The 16,165-nt window shown below is 35.0% G+C and overlaps 1 protein-coding gene across 3 annotated transcripts in view; it reads left to right on the forward strand.

Annotated features, from left to right (window-relative positions):
- The window catches only part of AFG2A (AFG2 AAA ATPase homolog A), a 235,616-nt gene that overhangs the window by 76,608 nt on the left and 142,843 nt on the right, over positions 1 to 16,165 (forward strand). For all 3 annotated transcript variants that reach the window (XM_081135502.1, XM_081135503.1, XM_081135504.1), the window contains one exon: positions 4,025 to 4,151. In XM_081135502.1, the coding sequence (XP_080991628.1) occupies positions 4,025 to 4,151 (127 nt within the window). The remainder of the gene's footprint in view (positions 1 to 4,024; positions 4,152 to 16,165) is intronic.

Consider the following 16,165-nt stretch of genomic DNA (forward strand, 5'->3'; position numbering starts at 1 on the left):
GAAATTTTAAATGTGAAAAAAAGTTTGTGTTTTAGAAATAGAAGAAAGATAGTATTATTATTTGGGCAAAAGAGAAGATGCTCTCTTCTGTTTTATAAAACTCATGCTATTAAATAAAAAACTGGGATATTGTTTTATGACTAGAATGTAAAAAAAATGATGATATGGAAAATTGGAAAGGATTAAGTGCTCAGTTAAAAGGTGACTGACAATGGTATCTTCTGTGAGATATTGGAGAATATGTGATATCAGTGACTGGTGTCTTGTATGGCTGGTTCTGCACTTAATAGTCCAGAATGGGTTTCCACTTGGAGTGACTGGGGAAAACAGTAAGGAGTCCTGAGCCAGCTCTCCTTGTAAATGAGGTTTCCAGGCATAGCAGCATTCTGAGAAGAGTTCTGGAGTTTAAAGTAATGGTCAGGAAATGGGGCAGCCTCTTTTGCAGCATATTCCGATTTCAGGTGAATTCATGACACTAAGCACTGTGCAAGAAATTTTTGTAGGCATTATTTCTCTAAATGACACTTTTCAAAAGGGTTCTAAATTGTTTTAATGTGATTTTTATGGCGGTTTTAAAATTTTCATAAAATTTTATAGCTGGAAAAATTCTTAGAAGTCATCTAGTACAAGTTTTTATTCTTCAGAAGGAACAGAAGCCCCTAGAATTTAAGAGAAAGGCACATAACTCCTTTGTCACCTGGACAAGACTAGAGCTCATGTCTTCTGATTTATTGCCCTTTGAACAGCCTCTTACACTATGAAGATTTGGGTGTATTTATATCGGGGTAAAAAATATCTAATTATATAAAGAATATTGCTATGTTTAACAAACTCTAACAAAAAACACTTATTAAAAATTGTAACCACTGCCCAACTGGTTTGGCTCAGCAGTTGAGCATCAACCCATGATCCAGGAGATCGAGGTTTGATTTCTGGTCAGTGCACTTGCCCGGGTTGCAGGCACGATCCTCAGTAGGGGGCATGCAGGAGGGAGCCAATCAGTGACTCTCTCATCATTGATGTTTCTCTCTCTCTCTCTCCCTTTCCCTTCCTCTCTCTGAAATCAATAAAGATATATTAAAAAAAAATTTTAACCACTATTATTTTGTATATCTGTGTTTCAGGTTTAAAATTCAGTGCCTGTTTTCTGGTATGCATAGTTTTCACATTGGTAAACTTTTAATATTAAACAGAGATGCTGAAGAAAACAGCTCAAAAGAAGAAATCGAAAGTGTATAACAGATTTTTTATTTTAATAGTTTCATGACATATAACAGTTCTATGAATATATTGTTTTGTGTTTCATCTGTGCTAAGTACTATAGCATATAGATTAAAGAAAGGTCTGACTTTTCTTTCAGACAAGGACTGTTGCAGCATTTGACTAAGAACTGGGAATTATTTTTGTCATAGGACAGGTAGTTTCTCTTGTATCTGTCTTGCCTTTAAAATGAAACTTTGCTTGCATTTTTATATCTCCAAGAGAATCATCATAGGTAATGCTTGTGTTCAGAGTAGTATTTCTTTGGCTAGCCTTCTTTAGGTCTTTTTTAGGTCTCTTCCAAGCCTGAATAATGACTATGGGGGTGTGGGAGAGAGATTTTAAGAAACAAATTAAGATGCCCATTTGGAACTCTATGACATTTAAAAATTTATACTAGAAAAACATTGAAAATTTAAAATCGGATAATTGAGATGTTGGTTTATAATTTAGAAATCATATGAAGAGATGATATGGTATTTTATCAGAAGAGTTGAAAAGGAAATAAATATATCATTTTTGTGAAAAATAAAAATCAGTGTACTAATTACCATCACAGCATTGAGATTTCTCTAACAGGCCAGCCAGTGTATATTTTCTGCTTTGGGAGCCATACAGTCTACTGAAACTGTTCATCTTCGCTGCTTTAGTGTGAAAGAGGCTCTAGCGAGTATGATCAAATAGAAAAACAGTCGGCTGGTCGGATTTGGTGTGTGGTTATAGTTTGCTGACCCGTTCTAAGATATAAAGTCCCTTTGGTCCATGGCACATATGACTTTTGAATATGAATAATTTGGAAAGTGGCTTGACCTCTTAAGGGAAAAGAGAATTAATGTTTTGGGAAAGTCTTGCTTCAATATTTTCTACAGCTGAACATTTTCCTCCTGTGTCATGTTGCTTATCTCTAGCAGATAATAAAGTTTTATAAAATCATTTTATTATGTTAGCGATTACACATTTGTTTTTAAACTTTTTCTGGGAGTTGATTTCCTAGGATGTCAGTTTTATGGTTTTTGTTTCCTACTGCAGCTTTGAAATTCAGCCAAGAATATTTCTCAGTCCATAAAACATTTTCACTGTGCTATTCTCCGGCTAGCTCTCAATGATCTGTGGAAATAAAGTGCAAGGCAGCGTGGGTAATCGGAATCCAAAGAATTCCCTTCACCTCATCTTCCACGTTATTTACAGCCACCATTTCCTCCTACAACAAATAGTAAATTGGACAAGTATGAGTTCACCTCTTTCTGTTTAGAAGAGCCTGATTAGGGGTGTCAGTAATAAGTTTCTGAATAGGGATATTTTTATTAAAAATAATGAATTAAATAACTTTATTTAGGTGTACATGATACAATCACAGAATTCTCAAGCTGGAAGGATATATTATCTAATGTAACTTCCTTATTTATACATGCCAATGATTATAAAGTCCTCTAGAGAACAGTAATGTCTCCATCCTCTTATCTCAGCTTTCTAGCACAGTGTCTACAAAAGAAGCACCAGACATTGATTTTTTAAATACGAAAATGAAGGCACAGAGAACCTAGAGATTGAGTTCACTCAGCTGGTTGCTCTTGGAGTCTCAGTTCACCATATTTTAGTGTCATTTAAAAAAAATTAAACATTGCGACTGTCTTGGGGAATTTTATGACCCGCATTTATGTACATAGAAGCATCATCATCTTCATTATAAAGAAGCATTTGTAAGCTTTGTAATACGTTCACCTGTCAGAGAGCTCCGAAAAGAATTAATGAAGTGCTAAGCAGTGATTTTCCTAAAACATTCTAGATCATAGGCCTTTGGGATATAATTAGGCTTTTGTGAGGTCATGTGGGTGTGGTGGGATTAATGGTAGGATTAATGTCCTTATAAGAAGAGACACTAGAGAGCTTGCTATCTATTTCTCTCTGCCATGTAAGGATAGGAAGAAGGCGGCCATTTGTAAGCCTGGAAGAGTGCCCTCACCGGAACCCAACCATGCTGGCACCCTGATCTTGGACTTCCAGCCTCCAAAACAGAAAATGAATGCCTGTTGTTTACGCCCCCAGTCTGTGGTATTTTGTTATAGCAGCCTGAGCTAACTAATACACGTCCCTTCTAAAATATTGGTTTAGTATTATGTTTGTTAGTATTCTGTTTGTTATTCATGTATTTTTCTTCACTCACTATACACTTCCTGTGTGATCTTTTTCTACTTCTATCTCTCCAGGTACCATCTTTATGGCAAGACTTAAAGAGATATATTTCTACCTTAGACCTCTTTCTTTTATGTCTAAATCTCAAGATGTTCTACAGGCACTTTAAACCCAACATGTTTACAGTTGGAGTTCTTTTCCCCCAGTGACTCCATGGGGACTTCAATTTACCAGCTTTATTGATTGTGTCGCCTTAATATTTCTCATACCTAGCCACTTATTTTTCTTTTCTTTTTTAATTTATCTTTACTGTTGAAAGTCTTACAGATGTCCCCTATCCACTTCTTTTTAAATAAACATCTTTCTTCCCAGATATTTTATACTTGACATTCATGTAGCATGTAATTATTAGAGAGAAAATGAACATGTTTGATGATATAGGAAATGAAATGATTTGAATATAGTTAGTTTTGGGATATGATAATTCAATAAGTAGTGAATTATGAAGCATGCATTTTATATTTTGAAACAAACATAATTTACCTTGTTAGAGAATGCACAATATTTTTAAAATATTGGAGTATTTGAGGATAGGTAAACAGAGTTTTAAAACTGTATTTTTATATGTCAGTTCTTCAGGTGCTGGGAATGTAGCTGACCGTGTTTTGGCTCAGCTCCTAACGGAAATGGATGGCATTGAACAGTTAAAGGATGTGACGGTTTTGGCAGCTACTAACCGCCCAGATAGGATAGACAAGGTAAGAAAGAAGGCCATGTGGGTGTTGTAAATTCAAGAACTGGATCATTTGATTATGTTTTTTATGTCAGATTACTTCTTAATCAGTTTTTCATTTAGAAGATACTGAAAGCTTTAAACTAAGGAAATGAAGAGAACAGAGAAAATCTTTTGTTTATGTTGTTATTGCTTATGGTTTTGGTATTAATGAAACTGTTTGCAACCCCTTGAATTTCCCCTACCCCATGGTTATACCAAACTTTCCGTATATTTCCCTAGAGAATTGAAGTTCTGTGATTCTTTTTTATTTCGTCTGATGTTTTTTGAGAACTTTTTAACATTTCCATTTATATTAAGATAAATTTCTGGTGTTCAGTCTAGACTTAGGTTGTTATTAACAACCTTCTAGAAACTCTGGCCTAACTGTTGATTTCAGAGTAATTAGAATAAAATGGCAATGGATGTTACTTTTCTAAGAATTTACTTAGACTGTAGCATTAAATAAGCTATATAGGTGCAAAATCAGCCCTTTCAAGCTATTGCTACACCTTCCCTCCACGTCATAGTTTAATAAAGGAGCCAACTAAATTTTAAGTGTCTAACTTAGACTGAACATATAATTTTTTAAACAAGGATTTAAATTGAGAGTAATAATTTACTCCCAGAGCTTGAACCAATTTCTTCTTTTTTGTTATCATTATATGGCCTTATGCGCTCCTCCCACCCTGTGCACATGTACACAGACTTTCAGTTTTATAAATGGCATTTAAAAAAATGATTCTTTCAGAGATATAAAAGGATCTTTTATGTGGAAAGAAAGCCTTGCTTTCGTTTACTTTGGTATTTTGCTATGTGACAAAGACCCTTTAGTCGATACAGGTAAGAAAGCTTTAGACCTGAATAAATCGTTCTTTTTCTGATGCAGTGTTTTATAAGAAGCCAGGTAAGTTCTGAGCATTTGTGGGCTCTGGGTCAGTTCCCAGGTTTCTTTAATGCCTATAAAAAATGTAGGACTGTATGTGACCAAGGGTTATAGATAGAAAGTGCTGAAAGAGCCTGTAAAGATGACCTAATCTCACCTTTTGGTTTCACAAATAAAGGTGCTAAATATAGAAAAATAATCTTTTTCCTGTTAAGACTACCTTGTATTTTTATGACATAACTCATGGCTAATGAGTTCTAAAATTTCTCAGGTTTCCTTCCCTGCAACTAATCTAACAGCATTCTTCTTTGGTTTCTTAATATTATATGTCCTCAGTGTTAGATACATTTCTTGAAGTAGGATGTTGAGCTTACCATAAACTTCTCTGGGTTCCTCTAAAGAAAGCTGTATGATTCAGCCTGGTTAGTGCTTGTGTTAGTTCTCTTGCTGCATAACAAATTTCCTCAAATTTAGCAGCTTTGCACACCACCCATGCATTAGTGTGTCTGTAGGCAGCTCAAAATCTAGGCATGGCATGATGGAGCTGTCTGCTCAGGGACTCACTACAAACTAAAAACGAGGTTTTGGCAGGACTACATTCTCATCAGGAGCTGGTACTCCTAAGTGCACATGGTTGTGGCAGAATTCACTTCTTGTGATTATAGGCCTAGAGACTGAATTTCCTTACTGGCTTTATCTGGGAGCCACTCTCAACTCCTGGAGACCACCCACATGTCCCCTTCCTTTTTCAAAGATAGCAGTGGAGAAACTCTTATCGTATCTTATCCCTCTCATGGTTTAAATTTCCATTGCTAGGAAAAGCTACCTCTTTTAAAGTCACCTGGTCAGGTTTAGGGCCCCCAAGGAAAATCTCTCCACCTTCAAGTCAACTGATTCACTACCTTAATTATATTTGCAAAAGCCCCTAAAGCACCTAGATTAGCATTTGAGTGATGGGGAGAAGGTGTGGGTCGACCAGGGGGCTGTGGCTGGCTGTACTAGAAATCTTCCTACCACAGTGCTCTTCAGCTTCTTTCCCCTACCACTACTTAATTTCTCTTCTGGACACAGAACAAATTCTAACAGAGACCAGCTTATCCTTGCCTGTCATATGACTGGCGACAAATCAGCTCCTTTGAAACGTCCTTGTTCTGTGGAATCTGCTGTCATTTCTCAAATGTGGGATATCTCTGCCTTGCCTTATCCAGAGATATGTCTTTAAATTATACATGCAATCTCTCTTAAAATAGAAAAGGATGAAGGAATTTAGATTCCTTTTTGAAAGGATACATTTTTTCATGTTCTTTATATGTGTAACACTTTGTAAAACTTATTTATTACCACAATGGAATTGTTGATTTATAATCTGTTTTGCGTATATTTCTCTCTGTAAGAGCTAAATTGAACCCCAACTGTGTGTTTTGCAGTAAGCTGTAATTTATCCTAGTTTTTACCATACCTGATACAAAAGACCTTGAGAAATTTTTAAGATAAACCTAGATATGAGAAATTATTCTTGGGCCACTCTAAGGTTTGGGGCCTTTCTTCAGGCTCATCTGAGAAGTCAAAAACCCAAACTAGATGACTTCCATTCTCTCTAGGATACTTTGGTCTGGATGTCTTAAATTTCCTGGAGAAAATGCTCAATCAGATTTTGGGCAGAACTTTTCTCCAGAGTGCGAGATTGAAGGGATGGAAGTGGTTCTTCTTTTTTACATTTTAGATTTTCTGCATAGTTTTTGTTTTTCTTGCCTGCTAATATTTGCCCCAGAAGGCAGGTGCTGTGTTTCATTAGTAGCAACTCATAAGTGACAGTCTTCAACCTCACAGACTTTGAGAAATTAAAGTTTGGGAAATATCTTGCCCAAATTCTGGTCATATTTTTGATCCTTTATAAAATGTTACCTTTAATGCCCGAGTTCTAAAAACACCTAATTGTACAAAATAAATGTTTTAAGAGCCGATATTTTTACTCACACTATTAACATTTCTTGATTAATTAACCTTTGCTTCAAGAGTCTTCAAAGTGCAAACATATGTATGTGTATTTGTGTGTATGAATGTGTCTGTATGCATGTATGAGTACATACATGCATACTTCATATATGTATACACACATATACTTCTATTAGTTGTGTTTTTTTAATTAATCCTCACCTGAGGATATGTTTATTGATTTATAGAGAAAAGAAGGGAGGGAGGGAGGAAGAGAAAGAGAGAGAAACATCTATGTGAGAGAGAAGCATTGATCAGTTGCCTTCCATATGTACCTAATTGGAGATGGAACCCAAAATCTTTTGGTGTACAGGATGATGCTCCAAGCAACCAGGCCACCCAGCCAGGGCATACTTTGATTAGTTTCTAAAAATTAGAAGTCTATGTTTTTAACCAATTAATTTTTAAACTAAGGTGTTGAAAGCGTTTGCTAGTTAGATACAAAGACTTATTTTCATTAGATAAGAGGGAGGCTAAAAATCTTTAATTAACTATTCAAATAATTGAAAAATTATAATGTTTAATTTGTAATAGATGAAAATAAAATTAATGGCAGTGAAACATAAAATTGGTGAATGGGAAAAAGTATCTGTAAGAATGGTTTCAGTGACATCAAATGATACGCTGTGCTTTCAAGGACAACTTTGAATGTAGTTCATTGAAACATGGTCTAAATGTTCAGCATCTATTCTGTACTTGTACAAAATAACCACTTTAAATAATCAGAGGTTTTTATAAAAAATATTTTAATCCTTTTCTATTTCAGGTAGAATTTCATATGCATGTGGAAAATGAGTTTTTTTCTTAACTGTACTTTTGTTACTACTCAGATGATATATGGTGTATCAAAAGTCTGCCTCTCTTTGCAGATTCTTTTCCTCTGAAGAACAGTTATAGAGTACTTGTATATTGTGTAATAGTACTATAAAAAAAGATTCAGTACATGTATGATTAGAACATGGTGTCTAAAAAGTGCCCTGAATGTGCTGGTAGAAACAAAACAGTCTTAGAGACAATTGAAAGAAAACAAAACACACACACAAAACCAACAAAACAATCTCCTGTTATGAAATGAATAGGCATAGTTTTTACCACCTGTCTTGTCTGGAGGAAACTGTAGTAGGAAGAGAACAGGCAACAGAAGAATTAAATGTCATGGGCTGATGCTGAAAGGTAGAGATTTTGTTTTTAGCCTAAAACTGGAAAGGGGAGAAAAGAGACCAATCTAGTGTTAAAGAAATAATGCATTTAGTCTAACTGTGGCTACATTTAATTAAGGTGTTTGGCCTTGTAAAGTAGCTAGCATACTTTACAATTCTGTTGCGTGTCAACCCATAACCTCTATGTCATGATGACCTTAAGTTAGTATGTTAGAACAGGGAGAATTCTTGGACTGTCAGAGGAGTGAAATCAATACCATTATGTGACCCATATGTTGTGCATAGTTAGTGTCTTTTTTGGACAATATTTCAGTTTCATGTAGTCTGGGGAAACTAAAACTAGAGTTTCTTGGGGATTCAGCAAAGGAAGTGAGACACAGCACAAGGATCACATTATTCTGCTTCCTGTTATGTCATATTTACATGTCAAACCCATTAGCTGTGCTATAGCACACTAGGCTGAGTAAAGTGATTGCTGTGGTCTCTGGTGGTATCTCCAAGTCTCCATAGACCTCTTACCCTTCCACTCCCCCTCCTCCAGCTTATAGATGAGTGAAGAGAAGTTGCAGCCTCAAGTGTCCATTTTGTAAGAGAATGACAAGAAATGAAGGACAGATGAAGATTAATGAGATTGTGTGATGTCAAGTAGACACATTGTCTTTAGATTGATGATGGTCTGGATTTCTTCAGCATCAAGGGACTTTAGAACAGCAAACATCTAAATTACTGATGCTCAAATAATAGTTAAATGCCCAAACTCTAGGAATTTATATTGTTCTCTGTTAGGCTATTGCTTATGTGGCCTTCTAGAACAGTATAGTGTCCAATCCCTGACATTTTATGCATTTGTTTTGAATATTAAGGAAAAATGGTCATTTCTTTTCTAGGTGTTAAACAGCCTCAAAATAGTTTAATTTTATGAATATTTTAAAATTTATGCCCTTTGGTTACTTCTATTTTTTAATTTTAAACTATATTTTTATTGATTTCAGAGAGAAGGGGAGAGAGAGATAGAAACATTGATGATGAGAGATTCGTTGATTGGCTGCCTCCTGCTTGCCCCCTGCTGGGGGCTGAACCTGAAACCCCGGGCATGTGCCCTGACCGGGAATCAAACCACTATTTCCTGGATTCTAGGTCCATGCTCAACTGCTGAGCCACGCTGGCTCGGCGGCCCTTTGGTTACTTTTAGTACTGATTCCTAGTATGTAATAGGCTCTCAATGATTATTTTTATAAGTATTATCCCTAACCTATAAACCTAGTTTTCTCAAGTTAGTAAATTTGTAGAATTTTAAATATTGTGCTCTAAGCTATCTATGGAAATAGTTGCTCAATTAAGAAAAATTTTGGAAGTTATGTAGAGGCCTTGAATATTCAAGATTCAGAATTATTTTCTAAGTATGTTTAAGTCGTGGAAGTAATAAACCGGCATTAATTTTCCTTTCAGTTTTTTCTGGAAGAAGAAATGTGCTTGATGAATTCAGTGTGACACAATATTTTTATTTCTTAAATATTGCAAAGTAAAAGTTGGTTTTATAGATATCTTTGTTACATGGAAAATTTAATTTAGAAATGTCAGCAGATGAGAAGCTAAATATATGTAGCTTCCAATTTTCAAATGAATTGTGTTCCAAGCATTCCTTCAGAAGGAAGGTTACAAGTATGCTTGTGGACAGTTTTTCTCTTTGCCCTCCTATTTATAAGTTAAAAGTCCTATTCTAACATGGATGTTCTCAGCTAAGTCAGAATTGAAAAGCAAGCTGCTTGACTTAACAGATATAAAAAGTCTAAATGAATTATAATTTTTTATTTCCTGTAGGTATTTAAGGAAAGGATACTTACTAATCTTTAACAGTGTTTATCAAAATGACATGGAGAGTCTTTGGGGTTAGAAGGTGAGCTGCAGTGTGGTCACACCTGGGAAGCTGCCTCCAAGGTCATCTTCCAATTTCAGCTTTACCATCATTTTATAGGATACTCTGAAGTAGTTTTACTGTATCTCCTATGGCAGCAGCTGTAAGGGTTGCAGCTTTGGGGAGGAGAGTTAGGAAAGATGAGAGAAGTGAGCCAGAGGTTATATGCATCTATGGGTTCTATCTTATTTCAATATTGGTAAGATAAAGACTGTCTATCCTAGGGGTCAGCAAACTGTGGCCTATCGGCCAGGTCCGGCCCACTACGTGTTTTTGTATACCCCATGATCTAAGAATGATTTTTATGTATTTAAATGGTTGAAACAATTTAAAAGAAGAATAATATTTTGTGACATGTGAAAATAAGAAATTCAAATTTTAATCCCTATAAATAAAGCTCTATTGGAATACAGCCACACTAATTTGTTAATGCCTATGACTGCATTTACACTGCTCTAGTAGTAGAGTAGTTACAGTGGAAGACTTATGGCCTGTAAAGCCTAAATTATTTATCATTTGGACCTTTATACAAAAAGTTTAGTGGTCATTCATCTATCCTTGTAAGCTTTTAGAAGTTTAGTAAAGACTAATGTGTGTTGTTCATACATGAGCTACAAATTTTTTAAAGATTGTTTAAATATATTGCATACATTTTCTGAATATAAATTATATGAGTCAATAATATAATGCTCAGCCAAAAGTACACCCACGCTAGTAGGAAGACTGCATTAACTTCTTGTTCACTTCTTGTTCTTTTGAGCATGTTTCATCTCTTCTTGGAAGTTCTTTTAATATTTGATGTTTGAAAATACATTTTATAGGACTAAATAATTGTTCTTTCCAACGAATGACTCACTAAGATCTGTAAATCTAGAAATGCAGTTTTTTATTATATGAATAAGGTAAATATTCATTGGTTTTTGGCTTTTAATTGTAGGTCGAATGCCCTTTTCAGTATTTGTCATCATTGAGATTTTCAGGCTTAGATATTTAAATTTTGAGAAGTTAAAATTCTGTGTTTAAATATATTTGTTTGGTAAATAATATTTGATGGTGTCAACATGCATATAATACGTTTAGTCTTCTGTTGGAGAAAGAACAGTAACATAAGATGTATTGCCCTTGGTAACCAAGTTCTGAAACTTCTTTTTTCAAGACTGGAGAGAACTTGGAAGTCTTGATAGTCTAGTTACCCTTCTCATGTCTTGACCCCATTATACAGTTGCTACCCATCATTTCTCCATCCTTTGCTTACCCACACTGATGGGGAACCTATTAACTCATGAAATAGGCACTTCATCTGTCTCTCAGATTATTAGGAAGTTCTTTATTCTACTGAAGCAGCAGCTGTTTGTCTCCCTATAACTTCTACACAACAGCCTGATTTTATTCCAAGGTGCTATATAGAACAGTTTTTAATCTCTCTTGTGTATGGCTGTTCCTTATTTTTGAAAACTGTTTGTTATGTGTCTTATGTTTACATTCTACCGTACCCACCAGTTTTTTCTTCTTTACGCTTGACGTCTTGTTTAACTTCATGTGATATTCTTATTCCATCTTTAGCATTCTTACTCTTTTTTTTTTCTCTTTCCTGAACTGTTGTCCAGTTGTTCCTTTCGCTATGAAATTGTGGCATCCATAAATGAATATACCATGATAGGTTGTAGTCTGACTAGCAGAGAGCTTACTGAGACATGTCATGCTTTTAATCTGAATGCCGTGCTTCTGCTAACGCATTCCAGGATTTGTTTGCCAGCTGCATCACACTGTGGGCTGCTGTTGAATTCAAAGTCCTCAAGAACAAAACAGGAAAAAACTAAAAAGTCAAGACCTTTCCTCAGTTTTCTGCTAAGAAATAGCTTCCCTGCCTTGGGCTTGTGCTATTAATTTAATTTAAGCCTTAGAAATTGAATCACGTCGATCACATCTAGAGGTCTTCTTTCAAGTTCAGGACCTAGATTTTCTTACTTTTCATATGTTTCCCAAAGATTTCTTTTCCTTTAGTTCAGATGGTTTCCCAATAGCATCCATGTCAGCAGCTGCAGGGGCTTCAGGCCTTGAGAATAGAAAATTAATTCTTGTGAAATTCACTTTATTAGACTTGATAGATCTTTCCAATTTGTCAAGTGTGGGATCCTGTGTCTGCCATTTTCTATGTGTCTCTTATATTCATTGATAGTAGTAGAGACATTATTTATTGTAAAAACCAAGGAGAATTTGTGTAGCTTTCAGACTTTTGAAAAATAGTTTAACATAATATAGTCCAGGACCCCCAATTTAAGTGAGCTTCAAGGAACATTTAATTGGCACAGAGATAGTCATGGATGTTTTTGAAGAGTTACCAAAGAGAGCTCCTAAAGAGAAATGGGTGATTAAGATTGTTTATGGAAGAAGAACAGTTGAAAGTGGAATTCACCTAATTTACCTTAAGAATACATATTTGGGTAAAGAAATGTTTTCTGTTTTCTCTGATGGAAGTAGACAAGACATTACGTTCATGAAACTTAGATAAACTTCTTAACTCTAAGGCTTTAAATACTGTTAAAGTATATTCAACATTAATCTGGTTTAAACCTTATAGGTATTTAAAACATTTTCTTTTAGCTTTAAAATGGGGCTGAAATATGTAGTCAATTTCCTCATCATTTGCCTCCACTTTTGTATTTATATTTGCAGCTTCATGAATTTGTGATACTAGAAGTATTATATGAGGAGTTGTGTAATTTTCATCTTTGAACATTGTGCTTATTATGTTTTGGGCAAAACTGTTTGCAAATCTTAGCATTCGGCTGAATTTTTTGAATGTGCATAGCATTGGAGAGGGGCTTTTACATAATGTAAGCAGCATAATTGGGGAAGAGAGTCTAGAGGACAGTGAGATTGGCACATGGGACGGGTGACAAAGATTTTAGGGACTAGAATGTTACATGCAAAATGTGAAAGAAAGGCCTGAAATTGACAGTGAGAAACAGGCAATGGAGGAATCGAGATAGAGAGAGAGATTCAGGGTTGTGGTTCTGATTCTAGCTCTCTTCTAACACTGTATTCTTTGAACTTATTTAGCCTCTCTGGGCCTCTGTTTCTGTTCCTGTCAAAAATATACTAGATAATCCCTGACATATCATTCATGTACTACAAGCCTCTTTTTTGTGTGACATGGATAACAGAGACTGTAAATGTGCATAAAAGGATGCTATTTACTAAACATATTTCTTAGGTGTTTTGTTTTTTAAGATTTTTCAGGTACCACCTTTTCAAACTTTCTTGTTACTGAAAAGTTCATTTCTTCAAACACGTTATAAAGCAAGCAAATATTATCCAGGTGTGCAAAAATTACTTCTTTTTAACCACTTGATTGTCAGAAAAGGGTGGGGGAAGCTATAAATCAGCCTTAAGGCTGCTGTTGTGTAATAAAAACCTTGGTTGACAGTTGAAGAACACTTAAATTTTTCACTGAAAATTTATTACTCTTTGGAAAAGGAAAACTTGTTGAGCTGCATATTTTCTCCTTTCACAGATGTCTGATCAGCCTATAATATTTTGGTCTCTATAATATGCTATTTTAAAAACTTCAATGAATGTGAAAATAATTTTGAGTTAGAACAGAAATGTCTAGCTATGTGATTATTTAAAGTCAGTTCACTTCTAAATTTGAAAAAGCTTCTTACCTTATATTGTGTTTTTTTTTTAATATATCTTTTTTTTATTTCAGAGAGAGGAAGGGAGAAGGAGAGAGAGAGATAGAAACATCAATGATGAGAGAGTCATTGATCGAGCTCACAACCTGGACATGTGCCCTGACCAGGAATCGAACTGCGATCTCCTGGATCCTAGGTCGATGCTCAACCACTGAGCCACGCCTGGCCGGGCTTACCTTATATTGTTAATGCCCCTAGATTCCTGTATTTGGGAACTAATGTTTACTGTAGCCAATAACTAAATATGAAGCCATGTATTGAATGTTTTAAAGTCATTAATAGAAAGGCTAATTTGATTATTTTTTAAATGCATAGAGAATATTAACAATAATGTGTTATTTTTATGCCTGGCATTTTATTCTGATAGAGTGTGTGTGTGTGTGTGTGTGTGTGTGTGTGTGTGTGTGTGTTGAAGGGGTGTGTTTAAAGTATTATAATCATAAAGCATGAACCATCTAAACCTTGTCTGCAGTACTACACTGGCATATACATCAGAGTAGTTTTGGAAAAAATAAATCTTAATTCTCATAGTCTTCACCCTGTCATCCGTGTTCTCTGCTTTACAGTAAATTTGACATTGCAGTTACTATCTTTTGACACAAGATGGAGATGCTCACCTGAAATGTTGCTTGAGTGCAGGCTCTACTGCTTTTAGAGGCTTCTCCTCCAACCAAAGGATGAACAGCTTAAGGAAATGAGAGGGAACTGGCTTTACTTTTAAAAATAATAGGAGTGTGTGTGTATCCTACTGTATAATTTATTTAACAAATAATGATTTAAATGTAAGTGTAGATTATGTAAGTATGGGTAGGGAAGAAGTGGGAACATAGGGAAAAGGGCAGTCATTAGATAGGTGCATAGTATGTACCTATCTAATGACTGCCCTTTTCCCATTGTTCCCACTTTAAGTACATGCACCAAATCACCAAGCATGTACTGGGTGATTTACACATGATAGCCAATTGATTCTAGTTAAATGTAAGCACTTTACATGTATTTTACTCGATACCAACGCATTCCTTAATTCAGTAATTGTGCAATATTAGTAGTGCTGTGTGTGTTCCCTCTCGTAAAAACTATGGTATACCTCAGCCAGTGTAGTAGTTTTTTTCAGTTTATCAATCTTCACTTAAAAAAATAGGGGAGAAGGGGAAAGAAAAAAGGAGAGGGAGTAAACAGGAAGGGAGAAGTGGATTTTTGTGTGTCACCGTAGCTATGTTTTGTTTTATTTATTTGAGTTGTTTAGAATTGAAAAAGTAAGCGTTAGCAAGTAGATGATAAATTTACATACATTTATACTCCCAGGAAAATTGAAATGAAAACTTAAGGCAATTAGATTAACTAAGCAGAGATTGGAAAACTATTTTCACCAAATATTTATTGAACACCTATTATGTGCCAGGCAATGTCATAGGTGACAAAGAGGCAAAAGCAAGCATTTTCTACAAAAATATTTGACATTTTTTATAACCATTATAACACAGGTTGCAAAAAGCTAAAGAATTATAAGAGCTAGGAAATACTTATAAGACAGATTTCATTTGTCTGAAGCAATAATAATACTGCACCTCTTGGACATCAGTCCATACAGTCCATTTATTTAGAGTGTTTATTATTGTTCATCTCCCCTTGCTGCAGTATAAGCTCCAGAAGGACAAGGGTTTTTGTTTTGTTTCCTGATGTATCCAAGTGCTGGAATACAGGATAAGCAGTTAGTAGGAAGAGACTTGCCTTACATGTTCTTCTGATTAGCTGCATTAATGCATTTGGAAATCCTCAGTTTTTCATGTCAGCTGTAATTTGCTTATTCAAAATGAGAACAATTTGCTGAGCTAAATTGTCTATCTTTTCAATTTGTTTTATATGTTCTTCACTGAGAATACTAATATTTCTTATATGTTTACCTCCTCACTTTATCACCAGTTTACACTGTTCACATAGCTTTTTCTTGAGAGTGACAAATGTTTAGTAGACAGTTTGGGTAGTTGAATTATATATTTGTTGAATAGAAAAATGCACACTAAGATTAAAGCTTATGTTAACTATTCTGATGGCCTTGAAGTAATATACTTGTGAGCTTAATCACTATTAAAATAATTAAGAATGATTCCTTATAAAACTTCTCTTCCTTCAATTACATTTGTGAGTATGTTTTGGTGATAGTTGATTGCCCTGCCTACATAGTTTGCAAAATTAGTAAGGAGAACAGTAATCTGCGGCCAAGTTTCCATGAGTTGATATTTCACATTCATGTTTGTGACCTAAACCTGTATTCTTTCAGACAGTGAGAAAAGCCAAATGTTCTCATAAGAGGCAAGGATTTTCTTCATGGAAAACAAAGAAGTA

The sequence above is a fragment of the Miniopterus schreibersii genome (genome assembly GCF_964146895.1).
Source record: "Miniopterus schreibersii genome assembly, chromosome: 4".
NCBI classification, from domain to species: domain Eukaryota; kingdom Metazoa; phylum Chordata; class Mammalia; order Chiroptera; family Miniopteridae; genus Miniopterus; species Miniopterus schreibersii.